Source organism: Papio anubis, chromosome 20, assembly GCF_008728515.1.
Source record: "Papio anubis isolate 15944 chromosome 20, Panubis1.0, whole genome shotgun sequence".
In the NCBI taxonomy this organism is placed as follows: domain Eukaryota; kingdom Metazoa; phylum Chordata; class Mammalia; order Primates; family Cercopithecidae; genus Papio; species Papio anubis.
Window position 1 is genome coordinate 25,859,208 of NC_044995.1, and position 25,162 is coordinate 25,884,369.

The 25,162-nt window shown below is 47.0% G+C and overlaps 1 protein-coding gene across 15 annotated transcripts in view; it reads right to left on the reverse strand.

Annotated features, from left to right (window-relative positions):
* The window catches only part of ZNF536 (zinc finger protein 536), a 488,765-nt gene that overhangs the window by 149,315 nt on the left and 314,288 nt on the right, over positions 1 to 25,162 (reverse strand). For 12 of the 15 annotated variants that reach the window (XM_021930964.2, XM_017952355.3, XM_021930958.2 and 9 more), the window contains one exon: positions 13,644 to 15,215. In XM_021930964.2, coding sequence (XP_021786656.1) covers positions 13,644 to 15,215 — 1,572 coding nt within the window. Of the gene's footprint in view, positions 1 to 4,650; positions 6,492 to 13,643; positions 15,216 to 25,162 lie in introns of those variants that run through there. The other 3 variants (XM_017952359.3, XM_017952360.3, XM_021930968.2) reach the window with 2 other exon arrangements.

Genomic DNA, 25,162 nt, shown 5'->3' on the forward strand with positions numbered 1-25,162 from the left:
TTTTCTTGCACTTCCATGAGCTGAAAATCCAGTTTCATTGATCTCCTTTTCTCTTTTCTTTTCTTTTTCTATTTTGACAGACTTCCAGAATTAAAAGAGAAAATCCTCAATGGTCTTCTTCTAATTTAATAGAAATATCTTCAGGATAAGGCAAGTTTTACATGCCGGTGCACTGGAATGGCAGATGGCCTTGCCCAAATGGAAATCCTGCACACTCTTATGTTTGTGGAAAACCAGAACATATCTCAGGGGCCCTACTGGTATGGGGACTCCAGGACTGACAGGGTCCCCATGGGTCATCTGAAAAGTGAGGACTAGAAAAGGGTGATGGAGACTATAGAGTTTAAGACGTAGGAGGATCCGGAGCAGACATCTGGAATGCTCCCTCCTTTAACTGACAAGAAAATGCCGCCCAAAGAGGACACGTGAGTTGTCTAAGCTCCTTGGAACATGACTGCTGCAAGGTGCTTGGTCTCTTGACCCCCAGGCCAGCCTGCCAATCATTCTTCCAATAACCCGGCCCCTAAGCTGAGAGGCCACGCCTTCCCTCCCCACAGGAGCCATGACATGCACATCTGTTCTCATCCATGGCTCTCGTTGGTCTGCGACTTTCTACAAGGGATCCAGGAGGGTGTAGAATCGTTCCCACTCGAAGCAGACACTGTTGGTTGTTGGTTCCTCACTCCTTCCCTTCTGATTATCTGGCAATGCCAATGGCCCCTTGCTTCTTTCTGCCTGAGGTCTTTCTCTCACTATGGGAAGGATGGTTGGCCATCAGGTGCACTGGAGGGACCCTTAGCTGCTGGGAGACACAGAGCTGGTGTGTAAATACCCTGGCTCCTTCAATCCTTGAAGAGACTGTTCCAAGGGCAGCTCTACACAGTACCTTAGAGGACCCCCAAAGGGGCTGAGCCCCTATAGTCCTACAGTACTGACCCTCTCATGAGTGCATCTGTGCTTGTTGTTTTACCTGCCTTCTCTGTCTCCCTTCCCTGCTCCCTCACTCATGCTTCCTGGGTCACCTCCCACATCTACTGCCTGTATCCACGTCCTTACCTCAGGATCTGCTCTAGGGAGACCCCATCTAGGTCGCTGAAGAAGTCTTAGGGGATTGAGAGGACTAACGGCCCCTCTACTTGACAAGAAAGAACTCATCCTAGTGTGAGTCCCTAATTATCCACCGGGGCCACTCTGCACCCCAGCAAAACCACCTTCAGCCCTTCCCCACGTGCAGGGCGCACCTTGGAGTGGCCTGTCCCGGTGGTCAGCCCCAGCTCTCTCCCCAGGACAGACAAATCCCTTGACTCAAGAAAAAACCGACTTGTCCATCATATAAAAAGAGCAATAATTTGGTAAATTAATTGCAAATTTGCTTTCCCCGCTTGGTTGCCTTTCTCCTTTTATGTGGATAATTGAGAGCATATTATGTTAATTTGACAACAACAGAAGTTCAAAAAGAAAACTTAACCTTGTGAGCAGTGAGTTACCATTAGATGGGTGTGTCTGGACAACTCCACAAAGAACATGAAAGACAAACCCCTCGTGAAGCCAGCCAATGTCTGGATGCACAAATGGCTATTTTTGCTAATGAAATAGCTGTGCAGAGTTCCCCAACTTTAACCTTGAAAATGCGCATCCCTTGCTCCAGAGGCAGAATCTGCTTACGCAGAGACAATATTGCCAATGCGCTGCTGCTGATTTGGGGATGTAATTTAATCATCGGGAAGTTTCTTTGAGAAAAAGTGACTATACTTATGGAATAATCATCTCCCAACATTTAGATTCTTTTTCTCCAACCAGAATATCTACAATCTCATCAAAGCAAACACACTTCCGAACATGTGTAAATAGAGAAGTGGATCTGAAGACTTACTGCAAGGCACTCTGCCCTTCCCTGGCCTCTCTCGTCTTAAGTCACAGATGTCTCCTTGGAACTCTGCTCTATATACTATGGGGCAGAGAGGGGGTCTCTGATCCAGACCAGGGGGTTCATGTTAGGAAGGGTCCAGGTCTCAGGCTGAGGGTAGATCCAATGGATGATGTTTACGTTTGCTCCAGGTCTGAATTCAAACAGGTGGGGCTTGTTATAATCCCATGTGTGGATGGGTGGTGGCTTAGGGGAAGGTGGGCTTGCTATATTTCCATGTATGGATGGATGGTGGTTTACAGGGGACATGCTCTTGTTATAATCCCATGTGGGGATAGGTGATCGTTTACAGGGTACATGAGCTTATTATAATCCCATGTGGGGATGGGTGGTAGCTTGGGGGAAGATGGGCTTGTTATAATCCCATGTGGGGATGGGTGATGGCTTGGGGAAAGTCGGCTTGTTACAATTCCACGTAGAGATGGACGGTGGTTTACAGGGGAGGTGGGCTTGTTATATATCCATGTAGGGATGGATGGTGGTTTATGGGGGAGGTGTGGGGATGGATGGTAGTATACAGGGAAGGTGAGCTTGTTATAATAATCCCACTTGGGGATGGATGGTGACTTAGGGGGAAGGAACACACAAGAAACAGAATTCCCAACCCCCTTGCAGAGCTGTGAAATGAAGTTGGCTCATTCCACAGAACTGAATCCACCCAGCTCCCCGGCAGGCAGAAAACGGGATATTCCCAAGAACATGCAACTGGTGAGAAAGGAGTCATCACCCAGGGATGGGGGTGATGAGGATGAGGTGGATGGGAAGCAGGGGGAGTGCACGGCGTGACTGCCCTGAAATGAGAAGATGGGGAGCAGGATGGAGCTGGCTTCATAAAAGTAGGAGAATGAGAATCCACACAGGCATCCTCTAAGCTTGAGAAGTTTCCACTGGGGAGCAACTCAGGAAATACCCCCTGCTTTAGAAACAGAAATGCTTCCGAGTCCCCCAGCTTGGAGATTCCATTAGGGGGATTGGGTCCCCGTGGAAAGGAAGAGAGAACAGCAGACGCCTGAATACATGGCTCCAGGGAGCCTTCCAGGCTGTCAACGCAAGGGGCTGGGAAGATCCGTTCCCTTCCGCAGCCTCTCCCTCACTGGCTTGGCACTCCCTCTGCCTCCAAAGCCCAGCCCCCCACATCCCATCTATACCCCTCTGGGCCCCATCCGAGAAGGACTGGTAAAACCTACGGGAGCTGTGGTGCCCCAGGTTTGCAGGAAGTGGGCAGTGGGGTGTACATGACCGGTAATGCCAGGAACAGTGTGCTCAGCCCTGGACAGAGGCCCCGAGAAAAAGGCTGGGAGGAATTTTCCCTTGATGTGCACCCCATTCCCCTTGGGGCAGGTCCTCAGACTCAGGGGACATTGCAAATAAAGAAAAACCTCTCCTGAGGCCCTACTTCTTGTGCAGGCTTAGCCTACGTACACTGGCAGTGGAAACTGGCCCTGCCTAAATGTGGCCACGCAGACCTGGGGCCTGGAAGTTAGGGTCACTCACTTTACCTTTGCTAGGCATTTAGGGATCCATCACAGTTTCCATAGGAACCCATGGTACGCACTCCCAGCTTCATACGAAGGGAATCAGGCAGCAGTCGTGGGCGCTGACCACCAGGAAATCTGACAACCTTCTTCACAATCGACATTTTCTCTTTGAAGCTTTTATCACGTCTTCTCAGACTCCGAATCTCTCACTTTTTACCTCTTTCCCAAAATAAGAGACAACCTAATGCCATAATGTGGTCTTTGGAGTCAGGGTCACTTGAAAAGGTGTTATGAGAAATACAGGAGGCAATGTTTCAACCAGCTAGGGTGATGCAATTGTCCTGTTGTGGAGGCCAGGGTTGTCCGATGGGCATTTCTGGCTTTCCGTTCCCTCGTTACACAGAGGACACTTTATTTATTTGGGGGTGTGAAGAACGTACTTGGGGCTTGAGATTGTGTCCTACCCCGAGTCCCCCAACAGGACCAGTTAGACAAGGGCGCAGGGATGGTCATTGAATTTAGAAGTTTACAAAACACACCCAAGCAAAGAAGCTTGGAAACACCGTTGAAATGGCAGGACCCTAAAGTCCAGCTCACGGACCACAAAACCAAGCAACACAAGCAAAAAGCAAAATCGGTCCTTCCCGTATCTCTCCCCACCAGGAGGCAAAGTGGAAGAACAGGCAAAAGCCTGTTGCAGCAAACACAGGTACAGCCCAAAAAGGTCAGCAGTATATAAAGATTCCACCTCCACGAATCCTGAGTCTCTTCATTACAAACTACCCCTTCACAGGATGAAAAGAACATGTTCAGATTTGCTGCAGGAAGGCTGGGTGTCAGTGTTTCCACATCTGGGATGGGGCATGATGACCTGCATACTCCGTGCCCAAGTACCCCCACCGCCACCGCCCCAGCCACAGTTCCCATGGGCGGTTGTGGGGCCTAGACACCTCAAAGTCACTTGTACAGAGAAATGGGCCCATGTCGCCTGACTCTCCCCCACCCGCCACAGTCATCCACCCAAATTGGAAGGTCCTTTTCCACTTGCATGTTTATGAATTGTTACTCACAGGACCCACCAAAGGGTGGATAGAAAAATGCAACGATCTGCCCAGGCAAACAGCCCAAGAAACAGGGTAAATGGCATTCCCTGAATGTCCTGTTGAGGCTTTCAACAGAGAGAAGAATGTCAGGGGGTGAGGGGGGTGTTGCGGAATGAGTTAACATAATGACTCAAAACTACACTAATGTTTCACAGCTTTTTTTTTTATTAGCAATACCAAGATAAGTTATTGAAGCATTTTTAGTATTATTTTACATTCCATTCATAAATGACCTAACTTGTAACTCAGCATACAGCACACTTAAAGATATAGTTTGACACTTATTCAGAAAGCTACAATTATTATAACTTACATGCCTTCATTACCAGGAACACCTTAATATATCTTCTAATTACTTCAACAATACTCTGTTCCAAAGCACACAATCACCCCGTACAAGTTTACACATTTTGCTTCAATCACCATTTTTAGGTTGTAGATGTCAAGGTGCTATTCACGGAAATTTTACTGTCATCTGCTCCTGGTTAATAGGACGACCTGACACAATATTAAACTAGCAATATTTCTGCTTAAATACTATGGAGAAAGAGAATTACTGCACTTTTCTGTATTCTTCTAAAGTGTTACAAAATACAGGACAATCAGACACAAGCAGTAATACCCACGAGACCATTGCAGGACCCACCTCTACACGCTCAGGTGAGCTGGTGGAACAGACCCCACCCCCAGCCAGGTTGCCCACAGGTGAAGGGATCTGTCATCCACCAGCAGTTGTCAGTCAGGATTTATGACTTTGAGGGAGTTTTCTCTCCTGCTCAAGTTACTAAGCCTTTGCAATCCATGACTAATAGTGGAACATATGGGGTAATATTTTTAGCCTCTGATTCTCTGCTATATATACTGTAGGTTGGTGCGCCGTGTGTATACACATACCTATGCCAATAGTAATTATTTATTCAACACACATATGTGTATACATTCTTCTCTTGACTTTACACGATTAACAAGCTGCAGATAACCACCGAGGACCACGAACAGACAAGGGCAAGTCCAGATAGACCGACTAGGACAGGGAGTGTCACTTACCTGCAAGAAAATGTTCAGATTTATTAAATAATCCAGAAACCATCAGGGCTAGAGGCATTTGAAAGCAAGGGCAGGGCCACATTCCCTAATTGTTTAATGGAATGATGACAATAAAGTGGTATTTATAAAATTTGGTCCTTCTGTCTCTGGCTAAAGCAAGAATAGTCAACATGATTAGGGCAGGTTGGCAATTAGATGTAGAGGTGCTGTTGATCAACACTAAGTAATAGGAGGTAATTACTGCTTATTTGAAACCTGGGCTTTGCACACAACATCTGAAATTAAAAAGAAAAAGAAAAAACCTGATGCCTTCAGCAGGTAAGATGTAGCCTGTGTCTAGATAGTTGTCAGTTTCAACCAGCGCTTTGATTCAGCAGTTAAAAAGGTAGACGCCAAAGCTTAGACCCAGGGTACCTGCACCCACTTAAGAATGGATGTGTTCACACCGTTCCTATTTCAGATGGCGGTGGCTGGGTCTGACTGGAGGGTTTACATTTCCTCAGTGATGTGGGTGTCTTTTCCGACAACACTCTCTCCTCTCAATACTCTCTTCCTTCCTCCCAATCTTAAGTCATTACCAGGGGCGGGAAAAGATATATATATATATATATCTTTTTTTTTTTTAACCAAAGAGGCTGATTGCCCTCTCCTCTCACCTAGGCTTGGTCCTGAGCAGTAGGATTCATGCAATCCAAAGAGAATATGGACATAGCAACTAAAATTAATGCTACCAGACTTCTCTCCTGATTCAGAGGCCCTGTTGATTCAGCCAGTAGCTTTTGGAGCCAAAAATATGCAGCAAAAGGAAAGGAACATAAACAAGGCTAAATGTCACCAGTGTTTGCCGACTTACAGACACCATCCATTTGTTTGTTCTGAAATGACGAGTGGACCATTTGGCAAATACAATGGTATTCACACAACAGTTCTGTCATCCTGCAGTGCAAACGACATCACGTCAGTGGCATTCCCATTTAATTTAAAAAGAGGGAAGGAGAACAGAAGAAGAATGCCTTTGGAGTTTGGAGAGAGCTGCCATCCAGAGAGGCTGCCACTCCATCAGACACAGTGCATACAGCAGGGCTCTGGAGGAGGGTTGGGGAGAACCTGCTCCAGGTGCTGGAGATCCCAGGGGACATTGCCTGTGTTTGTCCCTCCAGAGTCAAAGAGAAAAGCTCTGCAGCAGGTTGCAAGGCAGCCAGCAGGGGCAGAACAGGGCAGTGATTTGCATTAACTCACAAGGTTCTGCCCTTGGACTTCAAGGCAGGCCAAATGGTCCTCCCTCCTGGGGTCTAATGTCAGGCCCTGGACACACAGTATGAATGAGAGCAGGCCAGACGGTAGAGGTCAATAGCTAATCTGTAAATTATCCGGTTGGGCAAAGGAGGTGAACGCAAAGGTGTGCTTTATCCATAGTCTCTGAGGCCAATCCATGTAAGAATCAGCTCACAAAAAAGAAAAGGAAGAGGTATGAGAGCACATTTGTCTTTAAATAAAGTAAGGCGGCAGCAGAGACAAAAAGATCTTGCAGTGGCGATGCCCCAGGTCTCCCACACCCCCAAGCCAATTGCCTTCTTGTGCTAGCTGGGTACAGCCTGCACTCCCACACACTTGGCAGATTGGAATTTTGTGGTTGTCTTCCTGTGCCATTTTCCTACCTTCACCTCCCTTGTTCATCAGAACCAGCAGGTTGTAGACTCTTGCACAAGATGAAAAATGTACCAGTAACCATAGACTGTGTATCACAGCCTATACTCAGGGTGTCTGAGCATCTGCGGCCCTCACTGTGTATTTCATACCCCAGCCATGGCCTCCTTACAGGTCTCTAACTGACTGCAGACCTTTGCCATTTCTTGGTCAAAGACTGAGGCGGGGCAGGACTCATTTCCTACCCCCAAGCACTTGCCTGGTATCAGTAACAGGATGGAGTAACCATTGGGATGGGAGGTCATCACAAAATTGCCAGAATCATCTTCAAAGCAAACTTCCCCACAAACCAAGAAAGAGCTATCAACCATGCATCACGGCCGGAGTGAGGAAATGAAACGTGCCTCTCTAACACTGATGGAGGTAAGGTTGCTGGCTGCCGTGCTTAAGGGACGATTGCGACCCGAAGATGTTTGCACACTGACATCATCTCCTTGCAACAGTTTCACGTGGATGCTGAGCTCCGCAACGTCATGCAAGCTCAACTGAGAAGCACTGATCCAAGCTCTTTTATCTCTATCATCTATTTCATCCCTATGCTTCCTTCCATCAGTGAGGAAACAGGCTTTCACAGAGCAAGCTGGCTTCAGAGACAACACACAGCCACTGCCTCCTTCTTCTTCTGTGTGTGCTGGCTGTGAGGGGGCAGCTCTGGGTTGCACTGTGCTGGGGTGTTCTCCTGGAAGTCTTTAATGTATATATACGCAGAGGTGTGGTTTCCCAGAAACAAGGTACCAGCCCATCTGGGTCAACAAGTCCTCTACCTCTGGAAAGTCTCTCTCACGTCTCTGGCTTTGGCATTACCAGACCATGGATGGGGCCCTGCTGCTGCTGATGAGAGGTTTCCCGTCACCATCTCACCGTCCAGTGGACTAACAGAGGACTGGTTTTTGCACAATACATTCCCTAGGGACGACCACGGGAACACATTCCTCTTTACACCAGAGCAGGTGTTGACCAACTAAGACCCTGTGGACCAATTCCAGCGCACCACCTGTGTCAGTACCTAAAGTTCTAATAGAACGCAACCACAGCCGTCATTTTCCTATTGTCTACGGTGGCTGCGGTGCTACCTCCAAAGCAGAGTTGGGTTGTCACCACAGATACCCCATGGCCTGCGAGCCAATACTTTTATTCTTTGGCCCTTTAAGAAAATATCTGCTACCTGTTGCTTTAGACTGAGTAGCTGGTAAAACAGTAGGTATTGGCCAGGCATGGTGGCTCATGCCTATAATCCCAGCACTTTGGGAGGCTGAGGTGGGCGGATCACCTGAGGTCAGAAGTTCGAGACCAGCCTGACCAACGTGGTGAAACCCTGTCTCTACTAAAAATACAAAATTAGCCAGCTGTGGTGGCGCATGCCTGTAATCCCAGCTACTCGGGAGACTGAAGCAGGAGAATCACTTGAACCCAGGAGGCAGAAGTTGCAGTGAGCCAAGATCGTGCCCCTCCACTCCAGCCTGGGCAACAGAGCAAAACTTCATCTTCGAAAAAAAGGAAAAAAAAAAAGGTAGGCTGCCTATGCCAAGAATGCCATAAGGCTTAGGGAGAAGAGAAGTCACATTTTAAGAGAGTTCAGCTTTGGTTGTCCTGGTTCATTCATCACACATTTAAAAATATGTAAGTTGAAGAGGTTTCAGTGGGCCTGAATTCTTGGGTGTGGGTCCCAATCATTTCACTAGCGTGGAAGCCCAGAGTACCCTTATTCCATAGTCTTGGATATAATTTGGGTTGGGGAAGCCAGTTGCCCAATAACCTGAGGATGATAAGCTAGAGATGTTAGCACGACTGCTGTTAATGGGCTTGCATTCTCCCTCACTTCCTCCCAGGCCCATTGGGTCACTAGGTCTGGTAGCCACTGCACATAGGGCTTTGTGCCCATGATCAACATGCTGATATTTATTTATTTCATGTTTATTTTAGAGAAGGGGTCTTGCTCTGTCACCCAGGCTTGAGTGCAATGTCACAATCCTAGCTCACAGCGGCCTTGAACTCCTGGGCTTAAGCGACGCCCCTCCCTCGGCCTCCCAGAGTGCTGGGATTACAGGTGTGAGCTGCAGTGCCTGCCCTCAGCCTGCTCACAGATGCTCCAGTTCAGCCAGGTTTCCCTGGGTGGCAATCACTACAGAGCAGAGCTCCTTGGGGCAAAGGGAAGTGTGTTCTTTTCCCTGCTTTCCCATTCATCTGTTACTCATTCTTCTCTGTCCTGCCTACCCCTGGGTCCACCAAAGGACACAGTGCAAAGCCTGCTTGGGAGACCTGACACACAACAACTCCATGCCCTGGCCGTCTCTCTTAGGTTTGAAAGGCAAGGAGTAAGGGTGATCTGGTTGCTATCCAAATCCACAAAATCCCAGATAAAACACACTCTTTAACCGCTCCATGCAGCGGGCCCCATGGGTGCTGTGCAGACCAGCCTTGGTGCTGTGTGCACAGGGAAGCTTGCCCCTTCCAAGCCAAGTGCCGACCCAACAGTGCATTAGCGTTTCTCTAGCTGGACTGGGCTTGTCTGCCTTGCTTTGTCCATGGATGCAAACACTGCTCTGGCCTTCCTCTCTCTGCCTTTCAATACTCATGTGGAGCCTGTCCCATTACAAAACCAAGGTCAAACATTCCAATAAAACGAAGGGCACCTCCGAGTTCTCCGATAGCACTGGAGCACCCTTGTACGTTATGTTCTTTCACAGAATAAAGAAATGTGACTCGTTCCTGGAGACTGGAAGTCACCTCAAGAAACTAAGGATTTGATAGGAGTGGGATTTCCTATAATGAGATCAGACCCCTAGTGGGATCTGACCCACTGTGGAAACAAGGATGCCTGTCCTCTGGCTTAATCCAAGATGGCTTAACCTCTTCCTTGGGATTATTATAATATGTCTCTGACAGGCAGTGTGCTATCCTCTGTGGAAAGAGCTTTAGAAAATTCCCACTCAAGCTCTCGACACTGTCATATGCAACAGGCGTCTCCCCACCCAAATGGCTGGGTTGGCTTCTCCCCTCGATGGCTCTCCTTCTGCACCAGAGCTAGGAATCCACTGGCTGTTAGGATAGGCAGGGCACACTGGCCAGGACCCTGGCTCTATGGCACCAAGGAATTTAGGACCAGAGTTTTAAAAGTTAGGAAGAAGGCATGCAGAAATGACAGAAGATCCTGAAAGTACAGCCTGCAATATGAGTATCACCCACAGACTAGGGTGAGACACCACCTTCTCCAAATCAACAGCAAGGGTTGAAGGAGCTGCTGAGATCTGTGGGGAGTTTATATGATTTGAACTAGGTATTTCTGATGCTTCTTCAAACACTTTTACACCCCTTGAGAACAGAGCTCTTCCTTAAGAAACACAGGAACATTAGCTCCTCCTATAAGCCTGTTTCTATAATCATGAAAGTGGGGATTTAGGTTTACTAACCAGACAAAACCAGCCCTGAACTTTATCCATCTGAAATGAGAAATCTAGGAATGATGCTTTGGTCTGACAAAGCCCAGATTCTTAAGGAGAAATAGTGATCAGCCTGGTAGGCGGATTTAGAAACCCGTATCTACTTTGAGTGAAGAAGAGAAGGAGGAATAAACATTAGAAATATTTTATTCATTGTGCCGATATCACTTCCACCCTCGCAAAGGGAAGCTAGTGGGGGTTTAAGGCTTACAAATGTCACTTGTGCTTCCTGTCATGCTAAAAAGAGAGTGAATTACACTACTTAAGAAACAAACAAACAAACAAAAAACAGCCCATGTGGATTTATGTGTTCCTCCTAGATGGTAACTTTTAGAAAGGATGAATATGTCTGGACCTTCTGGGATACCACAGTCGCCCGCAAGAAAATGAGAAGAGAACTGCAATTATGGTGGGCCAGATATGGGGGGAGTGGGATGAGAACTGGCAGAGCCAGACCCATCCTAGAGGCAAGAGGGCAGTGGCCCTATCCCCAGGCAAATGCAAGAGCCAGGGAGGATCTTTTCCTGCCTGTTCCCAAACTAAAGCAAGAGGAGGCAGAAGAAATGGGGCCAAACAGAATGCAGAACTCACACTCTCTAAAAATAGGCAGCTTGTGGCCAGAGTCAGTTTCAGCATCTTCCCAGGAGTGGAAGGTGGGACAAGGGCCCTGAACCCTCTGATGCAGAAGCAACCAGGAAGCCTTCAAGCTTGGCTGGCATGAGGGTCCCCAAGTCCCATGAAAGAGGTGGGGGGTGAGGGGCACAGCTTACAACCCTGGGTCTGCTGCCCAAAGGCTGAAAGGTGGACTAGGCAACCGGGCTTGCACATAGTGGGGAAATGTCAGGGGCGTGTTGTGTGCTGCTGTTTTGGGAAAAGGTGAGAAGTGCCTAAGAGCTTGCAGCCCATAGAGAAAAGGCTCTCAAGACCCGGCAGGCTCCCTGACGTTGGCTTCCCATTCAACCTTGCCTAGTGCGAAAGGATACCATTGGGCAAACTTCCTCGAGCCAGGCAGCCTTCCTTCATTACTGATAGGAAGATGGGAAAATTAATAGGGGTAATATGAGCTCATTTCAATAATAATGAGCTCATGAACATGCCAGGTTTTGATCTTTTCTGATGCATGGATTCCTGGCAGGAACTATGGTCCTACGTAGGTAGTTGAAAGAACTGAAAATAGACTTTAAAAAAAAGGCTCTAAACAACAATAAAAAAGAAACCACCCCAATCACAAACCTAAAACAACAATGAAAAAAAAAAAAAAAAAAAAAAAAAACCCCCCAAACAAAACCCAAAAAAAAAAAAAAAAAAAAAAAAAAAAAAAAAAAAAAACGCCTTAAACATTGCTCCACCAGTTAAAAAAAAAAGGAAAAAATTTGGACTGACATAAAACACTTTTTTCCCTTCTTTTAAGTATTGTTTTTAACAGCTTCAAAAGTAATGAATTGTATGTGGCTAAAAATAGATCTGGGGGTAGTGGTTAATGGGGCCTTGTGAATCATTCAGCATAAGGAACTGTCAATATTTTTTTGAGCTGTCAGAAATCCATTTAGTGATTTTCGACAATTCAAAAAAATATTTCTGACCGCTTGATTCAGTTCCTAGTGAATTAGGGAAGAAGAGGAATAAAAGAAATATATCAATCTAAATTATGAACCCAGAGTCTAGCTTCCTGAATTCTGCTCTGTGCTTAAAGGAACAACACGATGTTGAGGTTCAAAAATATTCTCTTCTATTTTTCCCCTTCCTTCCCTTTTCTTTCCTTTCTTCCTTCTTTCCTTCCTCCCTCCTTCCTTCCTTCCTTCTTTCCCTCCTTCCTTCCTTCTCTCCCTCCCTCCCTTCCTTCTTTCCATCCTGCCTTCCTGCCTTCCTGCCTTCCTGCCTCCCTGCCTTCCTGCCTGCCTTCCACAGGTGAAGTGAAATTATAGATATCCATTCATAAATTACAGATGGAAAGGTATCATGGTCATTTGTCTCTGGTGAGGATATTTGGGGCTGGTTTCAAACAGAAGAATATGTTGAGCTTCTTTTCAGAGAAAGGCTTTCAAATACGGATATCTGGGTGCCAAGAGAATGACTTTGATTCCCCCGACCACCCCAACATTCATTTGATCCAAACCTAGTCCTTAAATTTATCATTATGTTCTAAAATCTGGAATTCCTTTGGGGTACCCATATGCTTTAAGGAGCTAAAGAAGTGTCAGTTTGCTACAGGATCAGACAAGCATGAATCCAAGATGCACAGGGTCACATCACTACTGTTCAGGGACTTCACAATGTACATGTCTTGTTAGAACAACAGACAGACAGGTGAACAGACAGACAAACAGAAGGCAAGCGCAGAAGGCCAAAGTCACAGTAACTGCCATTTGGTTTGTCTAAAAATGAGTCACAAACACCCAGAAACCATCTCCCTCTTTGGAGAGAAGGTCGCTTTATTTCTATACTGTGGTTAGTGTGATATGATTTTAGTATCCTCTAAGTCAATAAAAGACAAGTTTAAGAAAGCAGATTTGGCTTAGCAAAGCAGTAAGGAATTGTCTTTAGGCATCTTTTGCATAAATTGAAAAACTGAAGAATTTGCAAGTTACCATGTCTCTTTTCATTTTTGTTTTGTAAGTTGATTTTCCCCCCTTCAAGTTCTAGATGGCAAACAGGAGTAGTTCACATGGTGAAAGACCACCCCCTTTTCCATGCCTTCTGTACAGGCATTTTAGTACATTATAATGCAAATTGGAACACAAAAGTATGAGTTCTAAAACTTCTAAACAAAATGGACTTTTATGATTGTCTACATTGCAGATACAGCATTGAGGGTTTTTTCTAATATTTCATTCAAAATTTGCTCATGGATAAGTCTACCCCATTTTTGTTTTAAAAAAATGCACAATTCAGCACTGATGTTTTGGGAAATGAACTATAGGAAGAGGATTCTAAAACTTACCACACAAGTCTGGCCTCTTGATACATCCAGAATTTGCTGTGCTACTTGCAAGTCCATTAAAGGCTGCTAAGCCATCAGAGCTGTAGGCCCTGAGGACCGACAGCATGTTCATCGGCTTGTCCAGGCTCTGCGGCCCCCGCTCCGGCTTTGGCAGGCCCGCCAAGGGGTCCTGGGCTTGGAGAAGACCCTGGCTATGCCACTGCTTCTCCGGTGCTTGGGATAAAGGTGAGACCAGTCCTTGGACAGGCTGGGGGGCGCCTGTGGGCTGCAGGCTGTCCCCGCCATCACTGCTGCTGTCTTTGCTGAGGGCAGACAGGGGCTTGGTCATCATTTCCGGTTCGGTTTCAACATCCTCTTCATCGTTGTTCTCTCCCTTGGAGGAGTCCATGTCCTCTGAGGAGGCGATGTCGGAGAGGTCATCAGTAGTGTTCTTACTCGTGGTTTCGGGGATCAGGATGGGGGCATCCTCTTCAGAGTGGGCCTTTCCATCAGGCTCCTTGTTGGGGCAGGAACTGGAGGCCCCCGAGCCAACCATGCCTGGGTAAACACCAAACTGCTTGTAGAAGTCGGATGGGAAGTTACAAAATGCAGGGTCCACGTGGCTGGTCCATGTGCCGCTCTTCTGCTCCCCCAGAGTCTCCTTGACCTGACCTTGGGCCATCTTCTCAGAAGCAGAGTCTAGAGAGCCAATCATACTGGAGAGGCCCATGTCTTTGTTTGATTGTACTGAGGGCAGCAGGGCCATCTTACTCGCCTCCCGGGCTTGGTCTTTGCAGTTGACTGTGACCCCGATAGTGTTATCTTTGCGTTTTGCTTTGCCCAGGTGGTTGGCCTGGAGATGCAGGGCCATGAGCTCCATGGAGGACGTTGTGAAAGCACAAAACAAGCAGCCGTGCCACGCAATGCTGTCCTGCACAGTTACCGAGGAGCCCGGGAGGGAGGCGGCATCTGGCCGCACAGACAAGTCTAGGGGTTCATACTGAGATTTCTCGGACTTCCTCTGGGAGCACTTGCCACTGGGTTTCTCCTCGCCACCATCCACTCCGTGGACTTTCATGGAAGGGGGGTCAGCCAGGGCTTTGTCCTTCACGTCCTTCTCCTTCTTCAAGGAACTGAGGACAAAGCTGTCCATGAAAGCTTGCAAGGACCCTTGGAAATTCACACCGTTGCTCACGATGCTTTGATAAGCTCTTCCGATCTCGGAGAAGTGGGTGCTTTTGGCAGGAAGGTCGGCGCCTTTCAGAGCATCTGAGGGGATCTCTGAAGACATGCCGGTGGCCTGCCCCGAGTGATCTCCGGACGAGAGCACCCCTGATGTCCACTGCTGAGATGCAGGGCCTCCTCTGAAGTCGATTCCAGGGAGACCCTTGAAGGCGCCCCTCAGGATGTCTGGCCTGATGAACAGAGAAGCTTTGCTTGACATCTCGTCCTTGTGGTCCTGATTCGGGGGCTGCCCAGACAGCGGCCCAGCCCCATTCTGCCGCTCCCGGTGGTGTCGCTCTAAGTGGTATTTTAAGGACGCTGACTGCGTGCCGGCATAGTCACAGTGCGGACACTTGTAGGGTTTCTCACCTGCAAGATTTTGATATAAGAAAAAAAAGAGGCGTTTATCTCATTTTGGTGTGCTGAACGAGGCTGGAAGGATCAACATTTGTTCTTTGAAACAAAGCAGCTCAAACTAATAATTAGAGAACAACTGTTTTTTAATAGAAGAATAATTCGTACTCTTAAGCTTTTTTAATGATTTTGTACCATTTGGGACTATTCAGGAATGACATACTATCTACACACAATTAGCTATCTTTTTCTTTATCTAACATGTGAAAACGGCTGTAGATTTAAAAGCTATGATTATGAAAATTAAGCATAATAATTTCAGCCACAGTGATCATTAAAAGTAGAAGTTTAAAAAGAGAAAGTATGTAACAAATGGGTGGTTGCAATATTTTGTGTATACAATAGCTCTAAAATTTGTTTAAATTATACACATGGAAACCATTTCTAAACCTAAAAATTTTATGGCACTGTTACGCAAGACTGAAATGAATGATTTAAGTCTTGCTCTGCAGTAAATCATGGATATAATTAGCAAATGGCATACTGCACAAGTAATTTATCATTATTTGGAGGGCACCATTCCAGACGGGCTCAGATATCTGCAGACCTACTGCACTGTTTCTAAATAAAGAACTATAAATACAGATTCTATAAAATATTAATACCATTACAGTGCATTATGATTGCAGCATGTAAAGACATATAGTTAAGATAAAAAGCAGTCAATAAAACTTAAAAGAAAATGAGTAATAAAAAGGCACAAAATATATTTAGTTTCTGTATTTGAAATTAACATTATCTACTGGTCTTTGTAGTGCCTTAAATTTGTACTAATGGCAAACCTAATGCTCCGGTAGTAAAATGTGTAATTTACCTATAATAAGCGCTTTCTAGAGAATAAAAATAGCTTTAAAGAGTGTTTTAAAACATATAAGATAATTTTCATGAATTAAATATTTATTTAAATTCAACACCCCCAACTTCTATTGTTCTTTTCACAATGTGGAAAGATACCAGAAGAGACAACTTACATTTGCTGGCATTGGGGGATAGAGAAGGGAAAGAAGGTAAATGACTGCAGATTTAAATATATTTCAAGAATTTGTTAGCAATCCCAGGGCTTTTCTAGACTTTGCAATCAAAAGGCTCTCTGGAAGGAATGGGGACTGTGACAGTCCCCACTCTCTTATTCACAATGCTGCCCTGTCGATATCCACAATTATTTCTTCTAGGAACCTCAACTATTCCCCCTCCTCTTCCTCTGCTCTATTATAAAATAGACTGATCTAAAAAGTAACAGCAAATCATCAGTGAATGGTGTCTTCTGAAGGCATTTCACTGTGTCTAATCTCAGCAGAAGGCATGAGTCCCAGTCCTCCAGGCACAGGGCATTTGGGGGCATGGACTTTGTGAGCAAGAGGGCCACCACCCTGGCTCTAAGCAGGAGATGACACGTCATGTCTGAGCAGGAGATGCCAGAGCCATGGACATCCTGCCTGCCTTATCAGAACAAAGGTGTCAGGTGCTATGAGCCGCTGAGATCTCTCCTGGACACTTTCAGAGGTGGCCCTTAAGTCTAGGAAGGGAACCCAGCAGCGAATCCGTTTCTCTAAACATAAAGGTCACAGTCATCTCTAACTAGACCAATGACATGGATCTAGGAGGAAGTCTCTATCCCTTTTGGGGTAAAGGTCCAGAGAATTTCAGGCAGTATTTTCCCACTTCTTGGAGTCAGTCCCGGGTTAGACTCAGACTCATTGAGCTACTGCTTTTTAGACATTGCATCGCAGGCCCTGCTGGGATGGGGCACTTCTGGGCAGCAGGATGTCACAGCTGATTGAGCTTACCTGGAAGCCCAGTGATCAAGTGTGACAGAGGCAGTACCTGAAACTTAGAGGGGTTGTGATGGGACCCGCAGCAGGCAGGCCTACCTAGAAACTCAGGATCCTGGGCTACGGGTGAGAGCAAACCCTGCGGGAGGGCCGGGCGATGAAAGCCTGCAGAGGTGAGGCCCGCAGGTGCCGGGTGGGACTCAGGCTGTGTTTAGAAATGCACCTGGAAATGATTACGTGCATCTGGCAGGCAAAGGGGCCGTAGAGAAAGCACGGGCATTCATTAGCAGGAGTTAAAGAGGGGGAATGTGGACTTTCCTCTCAAGCCTGGGGATGTGGAGAGCTGCCTTTCTGGGTGGGGATGCACAGAGGATGTGCATGTCTATTTCCAACCGATACAGGCTTGAAAGGCACATGGGAGACTGAGCGTGGTGGCTCACACCTGTAATCCCAGCACTTTGGGAGGCCGAGGCAGACAGATCACGAGGTCAGGAGATCCAGACCATCCTGGCTAACATGGCGAAACCCCATCTCTACTAAAAATACAAAAAATTAGCTGGGTGTGGTGGCAGGCGCCTGTAGTCCCAGCTGCTCGGGAGGCTGAGGCAGGAGAATGGCGTGAACCCAGGAGGCGAAGCTTGCAGTGAGCCGAGATTGCACCACTGTACTCCAGTCTGGGAGACAGAGCAAGACTCCATCTCAAAAAAAAAAAAAAAAAAAGAAGGAATACAGGAGCAGTAGTACTCAAACTGTATTGTGCATGTATTGTGCATTAGAACCACCAGGGGAGTGTGCTAAGACACCAGTTCTGGCCCTAAGGCATAGCGGTTCTGATTCCCTGGGTCTGGGGTGGGGGCAGAAGTTGAAGTTGGCCTTCTAAGTGTCCCTGATAATTCTGATGCAGACAGTGTAAAGACAACCCCTTGAAAAACCAACCTGGAATTGCCTTGGGGTCTTGACAAAGTGCTGATACCTGGTCCCTCCTCCCCACATTCTGAGTTAATTGGCCAAAGATGCAAACTTGGTTTTAGGATCTTTTGGGACTTTCCCAGGTGGCCCTCTGTGGATCCTGAGTGGGGAACCATTGTAGGCAGCCTTCCTTGGAAGTGCCTTTGAAGTGGGAACCATGAATGGTTCAGCAGGGAGGACAGTCTAGACCTCAGGAGGTATTTGAGAATCTGGACTAGGGACTGGACACCCATGCTACTCTGAACTCCACTGGACACAGAATCCCAGTCTTGGGACTTTTTCTTCCTCAACCTGTAATAAGACATGTTGAAGCACGTGTTCTATGGGGTCTTATCCCAATCCTAAGCTCACTTAGGAGCTAAACTAAGTGTCCCGAATAGAGCCAGTAATACTTGTAAACATACGTGTCACCCACTGACTCAGAAACCTTCAGTTTGATTCACACACATTTTTTGATGGAATGAACCAATGGATGAATGAATAAACACCTGCAACCTCCCTTCTTGGCCCTGGAAACTGAGTAAAAACCAAAGAGCCAGGTCCCCTGCTCTCATGTCTTTTGGAGGAGACATATCATATAGTAGGCTAGCAGAGTTCACACACATGCACTCACTCTCACACTCACACACAGCATGCGGGTGTGCAGGAGGACAGCACCCCTTCACTCCACCCACTGTCTTTAGAGTTCAAAATAGGCCTTGGCCCTCACAGCTCCAGAGAATAAAAGCCAGAGCTGAGAAACAAGAAAGGCTATTTCCTAGCACTGGAATCTCCACGGGCCCAGGCCTGGTGAATTAGGGGCTGCTTCATGAGCTTTCAAGGGTTTTCTGAGTGCACGTGCTATGCAAGGTTCTAGAAAGCTCTCCACCCACGCTTCCTCTGCCTTCTGCACTGGGATGAAAGGGCTGCCCTGCTCTTTCTGTCCATTTCTCTATACAGTTCCACCTCCTGCCGGGTCGCTAAAGGGCTTGGTTTGGGTGGCTTCTTCCGATCATTCCAATTCCTCAGCTAAGTGCTCCGCACGTTGTTCCAGGGCATAAACCCTTCCCCTTTGGATTTATGTTCACAACGAAACAAGCTCAATTTTAATTTCCTCGTAATCGCTAAATGATTGGAAGAACCACTCCTGCCCTCTGTCTCAAAGCCCTTTCTCCCCTGTCTGGGCTTCCTACCCAACAAGGGGCACAGGGAAATGCTTTGAAGATGAAAGTGAGCCCCGGCCAGGGTGTGTTTCTAGCCAGGTACATCCAGGGGCTGAGCTGGGAACCTCCTTAGAACCCCAGCAGCCCCAGGGCCCTGTGCTCCACTGGAAACATCTCAGCTGTTTCCCCGGCATTCTTTCCCCAAAGGGCCCATTTCAGAGTGCTCAGAAGGCAAACTTCTCACAATGTTGGCCTAGATGGGGTGGGGCGGCAACCTGGTGGAGAGGCCTAACAGCACACTTCACAGCCTCCAGGGCACGGTCTATGTCTGCTCTTTCATTTGGCTGGCACAGGCAGATGCTGAGTCTACCTCAGCTGAGAACGGCTTCCCAGCCAAGGTCTCTGCATCTGGATGCACTCTTCTGCCCAAGCTCTCTGGGCTAACTCTAGCAAATCCCAGGCCTCCAGGCATGGCCAGATCCATGCCAAAGGAGCCAGGCGTTGGACCTGCCTAGCCCTGCCCAACCAAGGCTGGACTCTGCCTGAGACTCAGGCCTGCATTGCCTGGGCGGCCCCAAGGTACAGGCAGCCCCAGACCCTGCCAGCAGCTCTGTCTAGTTGATTGATTGGCCACTTAGGCCATAAATGAGTCCCATCTACTGAGGGGATGATTCAGGTTATCTCCCAAGGTTTCCAGGGGGTCCTGAGCCCTCTGGTGACCTCTATGATGTTTGTGGTTCATTGCTTTGTGTTTATCTGTTATAGGTGCCACACACTCGCATGCAGGCAGAACCAGGCAGATTAGACGAGTATGCAAAACAGCCATTCTCTCCTGGAGCACATTGTCACTCAACTCTAACCAACTGTGGGCACTACAACCTTTGATTTTCCAAGAAAAGTCTTGGCCAGGCATGGTGGCTCAGGCTTGTAACACAGGGAGACCTCATCTCCACAAAAAATTTAAAAGTTAAGCAGGTGTGGTGGCACACAACTGTGGTCTAAGCTACTTGGGAGGCTGAGGCAGGAGGATCGCTTGAGTCCAGGAGTTGAAGGCTGCAGTGAACTATGATCGCACCACTGCACAACTGCCTGGGTGATAGAGTGAGACCCTGTCTCTAAAATAAAGAAAAGAATAAAAGAAAAGTATCATATCTATGAGATATCTGTGTGCAGTATCTTAATTTTTAAATATTGGTACCTATCTCAAAACTTTTCAAACACTGAAGGGTCACAGTGCTCTGTTTTACAGATGGGATCTGGAGCAGGCAGTTATTGTGAAATGTGCAGAAGAGAGCCCTTTGCCCACTCAAGGAAGCAGCCACAAACACTGGTAGCCTTCTGCGGGGAAACCTCTCACTATATTTTAAAGAAGTAAGATGTGGGCCCAAACAATGCATTTCTAGAAAGAAGAGTTTTGCTAGAAAAGGCATAATGAAATTAAAAAGCCGCAGTTCATCATTCCAACGGATTAATGAAATTATTGGAACTGCCATACAGTAAGCCAACTTCCCACTGACGTATGGCATAAGACATATATTCAGCTTTAAAATATCATTGATAACCTCTCCCAAGTCACTGTATCATCCATTTTTAGAAATATACGACCAGGTGGTTTAATTAGTTCACGGTACCTATTTTTACACGGTCATGTCTTTTATAATTCTGAGCCTCTACTTTGCTCTTGATATGTAAAAGGAACCCTCACTGTTCCAGTGAGTTATTCTAGAGCTATTTAGAGCAAGTTCCCACCAGCACCTCTCCAAAAATAACAGGTGGATTCATATTATTCTCTTTGGAAACCATTTTAAGGTTTAAGACGTGATTCATGCTTCTAATTTTTTTTTTTTTGGTTTTATTTTTTTGCTAAATCTCCAAAAGTGCTTCACTTTTAAGTTGAGCAACTGGGTATTTTCCTGTATTTGCATCCTCAATTTGATATTTATTTAGTCCTTCTCCATGTCTTTACTTAGTTAACACCAGGAGAGATAAATATGGTGGTGTCTTTGCAGCAAAGCTTCAGTACATTAATATAAATTGTACACTAATTCCCCCAAAGCATATATATGTTGTAAACCTGAAGACTTTTCACACAGCTGCTTATTGCTAAACAGTGCCTTGTCCAGAAGGGGACAATCTGTGTCTCTAATTGCTGTCACTGAAGCCCAGATTCATTATGTGACTTTCCCATTAAAATGTGAGCATTAATTTGTATAATGAAATATCACCCACTGCAGTGTTCATTAGCCATGCCCTACTGTATACAGCACATTGTTAGCTACCTAGAAACTGTAGTTAATTTCACTAATGGATATTTCCCTACTTAGTGTTTGGTAGGAAATTTATACTGTAACATTACCTCTTCAACTTTTAAGGAAATTTAAATTCAATCAATTATTTTCAACCAAAGTTTAGGATGTCATTAAGGCAGGAAAAGCAAGGACCGGGAACCGAGGAGGAATAAACCGGGCTTTTAGTTCATCTTGGAAATAGAAAAATGATGGAATTTTAATTCAAAACAAAAAGAAAAAATGACTTATCTTCTTTTGGAGATTTTTTTTTTAAAATTTTTTCATCATTACTCAGGTGGCTGCTCCCCCACTAATGGCAACAACATGTGCTCTCCTTTTGGAAAAGGAAATGAGAAGAATACCCATTTTAACCGATTCCTTTTTGAAAATGTGTGCAAGGTGCTTTTATATTTACTCAGTGTGTGAAAACAGCCTGGTTACCTTACATAGAAGCATCAAAGGTAAGAGACGTAGACACCAGCCATAAGGCACCTGGACGGGGCCGGCTGAAAGTTCCATTTCCACCCATGTTTATGTATCAGCCACTGCTCGGGAAGCACTTTGAAGATGAAAGGTGGTTTCCACCGTAGCATGAGAAGTTTATCAACTCTGTCATGCTGGAAGTGATTCCACTCCCACCCACACCCACCCCGTTTCCATCCCAGGAGGTCAGAGCGCCTCCACATGCCACAGTGACCAAGCCTCACCACTCCCCTAACCTTGCTGTGCTAGTGGGGAAACCCAAGCACGTGGGGCCAAGGAAGCCTGGCCTGGGGCCAGTCGGAGGGGGGGGGGTCAAGGAGGAGCCGGGGTGCACAGTACTTCCCTTTTAAATTCCCTGGAGGCTGCGCCAACACCACTTGTGAGTACAAGTCACTTCTTTCCTTCCTGTTGGGTATGGTGTGGACACACACTGTCAAAGAAATGTTGCATTAATTCCCTAAAACAAGCCAGAAATTCACTCAGAAAAGTAAAAAGTAGTAATACAGTGCAGCGGTGAGGAGAATGAGGTTCTGAATTAGGCAGATCTGATTATAGCTTTTAATCCAATGCTGGGCAACTCCGGGAGGTATAACTTCACGTCTCTGTCTCTGAGGCTCAGCGCCCTCCCCTGCAGCGGGGCAGGGGATGGAGCCTTGGTAACTGAGGTGTCGTAGGGATGAAGGAGCGAGTTAATGCGCAGTGTCTAGCACAGTGCCTGCATGTGGGCGTGGACAGAACGTGGGAACTACCATCACTGTTACCGTGCCGTTACTCCATCCCCGCGGGCTGAGTTCTGTGTTCAGCCAGTTGCTGTCATGCTTTGTAGTCACAAGGCAAGATAATGCCCAGGTCTCCCTCCCTACACCCGACTGGGCGTGCAGTCCTTTGGGGGCTGCAAAGGAGAACTCCCTCCCTTCCACAACCCTCTTTGGTCCTATAGGAAAGGGACAAGAATACAGGTGACGGCCCAGCCAGCATCCAGCGGCTGTGCCGTGAAGACAGCAGCCAGGAGTTGGGGGGTGCCGGGCGTGCCCTTCAGCCCAGTGCTGAGCCCCTCGTGACCGCAGCCTGAGACCCCTGGGAAACCACCACTGACTTCCCTGTGCGGATCCATTCCGACAAAGAGGTTCCCGACTCAGGGCTGGAACATGCGGCACATCAAAACCAGATTAATAAACCACTCGCAGAACTCGAGAGGGGGAAGAAACTAATGAGATTTATTTTTAATTAGTCCCTGAACTTTCATGCCTCCAAGTTTTCACGAGTGAAGTTGCTTATTACATTTCTCTACAATGGTCATTCCTTGAGACAACAACCCCATCCTGAAAAACCCACACATGGGAGAGCCGCCCTAGGGAACCCAGCCAGGAGTCCCACAGCCATGCAGGAGGTGCTCACCCATCAGCGGGCCAAGCCTCCCCCAGCCTTTCAGGGATCTGTCAGCATCTGCCTGCTTCCTGTGCACGCAAAACAGATACATCAGACCCTCCAGAGTACCCCCAGGCACCTGGCTTTCCAAGGTAGGGCGCAGGGAGGGGACGTGGAGGGAAAGAATGGCATGTGCGCATGGAGACCAATCCTGAAATGATTTGCCAACCTCTCAGGAGACTCTGGGGACATGCGCCCTCCCCGTTGCATGTTACAACTAGATGTTTGCTGATGTATCTCTGTGATGGTTAATTTTTGTGTCAATTTGACTGGGCGGCAGGGTGCCCAGATATTTGGTTAAGGATTCTTCTGGGTGTGTCCGTGGGGGTGTTTCTGGATGAGATGAAGGTTTGAGTGGGTGGGTTGAGTAAAGAAGGTGGCCCTCTCCAATGTGGGTGCACCTTGTCCAATCCGTTGAAGGCGTGAATAGAACAAAAGGCTGAGCGAGGGGGAGTGCGCTTGCTCTGCCTGGCTGTCTTTCAGCTAGGACATTGGTCTCCTGCATTCCGGCTCAGGCTCAGACTGGAATTTACACCATCAGCTCTTCTGGGTCTCCAGCTCACCAATTACAGATTTTGGATCTTAGGACTTCTCAGCTTCCATAATCACTTGAGCCAATTTCTTATAAATCTCTTGTGTGTTTCTGTGTGTCTCTGTGTGTGTAGCATATCTCCTTCTTTTCTTTCTTTTTTTTTCTTTTCTTTCTTTTCTTTTCTTTCCTTTTATAGAGATGAGGTCTCACTACATGGCCCAGGCTGGTCCTGAACTCCTGGGCTCAAACAATCCTCCCACCCCGGCCTCCCAAAGTACTGGGATTACAGGTATGAGCCGCTGTGCCTGGCCATACATACATTTCCTATCGGTGCTGCTTCTCTGGAGAACCCTGACTGATGCAATCTCCTTTCTGAGCCTGCAATAACTGGCTCTGAATTCGAATCACAGACACTGCTGTAGAAGAAAAATTGCCCATATCCAGTGATTGGACCCTACTCTGCCCAGGGTAATGTTTCCATGAGGAGAGAAGTTCAGCCCTCTCTGGGTCAAGCAGCCATCAACGTCTACCCTGCCTGGAGCCAGAGTGAGGCAGCCTCCAGGATCTGATGGCCTTGGGGATTCCCGAGGTCCTGCAGGAGCCTCTCCTTGGTCCCCTGTGGACCTGGCTGAAGCTTAGGGTGCACCAGAAACATCCTAGTGACTCATAGGCTCTCCCGGGCTCCCAGATGTTCAGAGCAACCTGACTGGTGCATCTAGTCAGCACCTCTCCAATAAACAGGTGTAAGGAGAAGAGAAACAGTAATTGAGTTAATGCAGTGGGGAGAAAAAGGAGAGAGGTTTTATCCATTGATGTTACATGATCGAGACTTCCAATAAAGATGCAGTCGGACAGAAAAAATACAGAGAAGGTGCCACCTCATATCCCAATTAAAAATATATTTATTACACGTTGAGTTTTAAAATGTGCTCCTACAGGTCCATTGTTTAAAAACTTCAAAAAGATGGCATTTTGGAGCACATGTATTTTTGTTTCATAATGAGACTGCTGTCCTCTGGCCGTGTCATTTAGAAATACAAAAACTGTATGGTATTTGGAGCAAGGAGAGACACCGGGGCCAAAAGAGAAGGCAGTCAGGGCCTCTCACCAACTTGAGTCCCACATGAAATCACTTATTAACAAATACGTTGATTTTGATTTTTTTTTTTTTTTTTTTGAGACGGAGTCTCACTCTGTCGCCCAGGCTGGAGTGCAGTGGCGCGATCTCGGCTCACTGCAAGCTCCGCCCCAGTTCACGCCATTCTCCTGCCTCAGCCTCCCGAGTAGC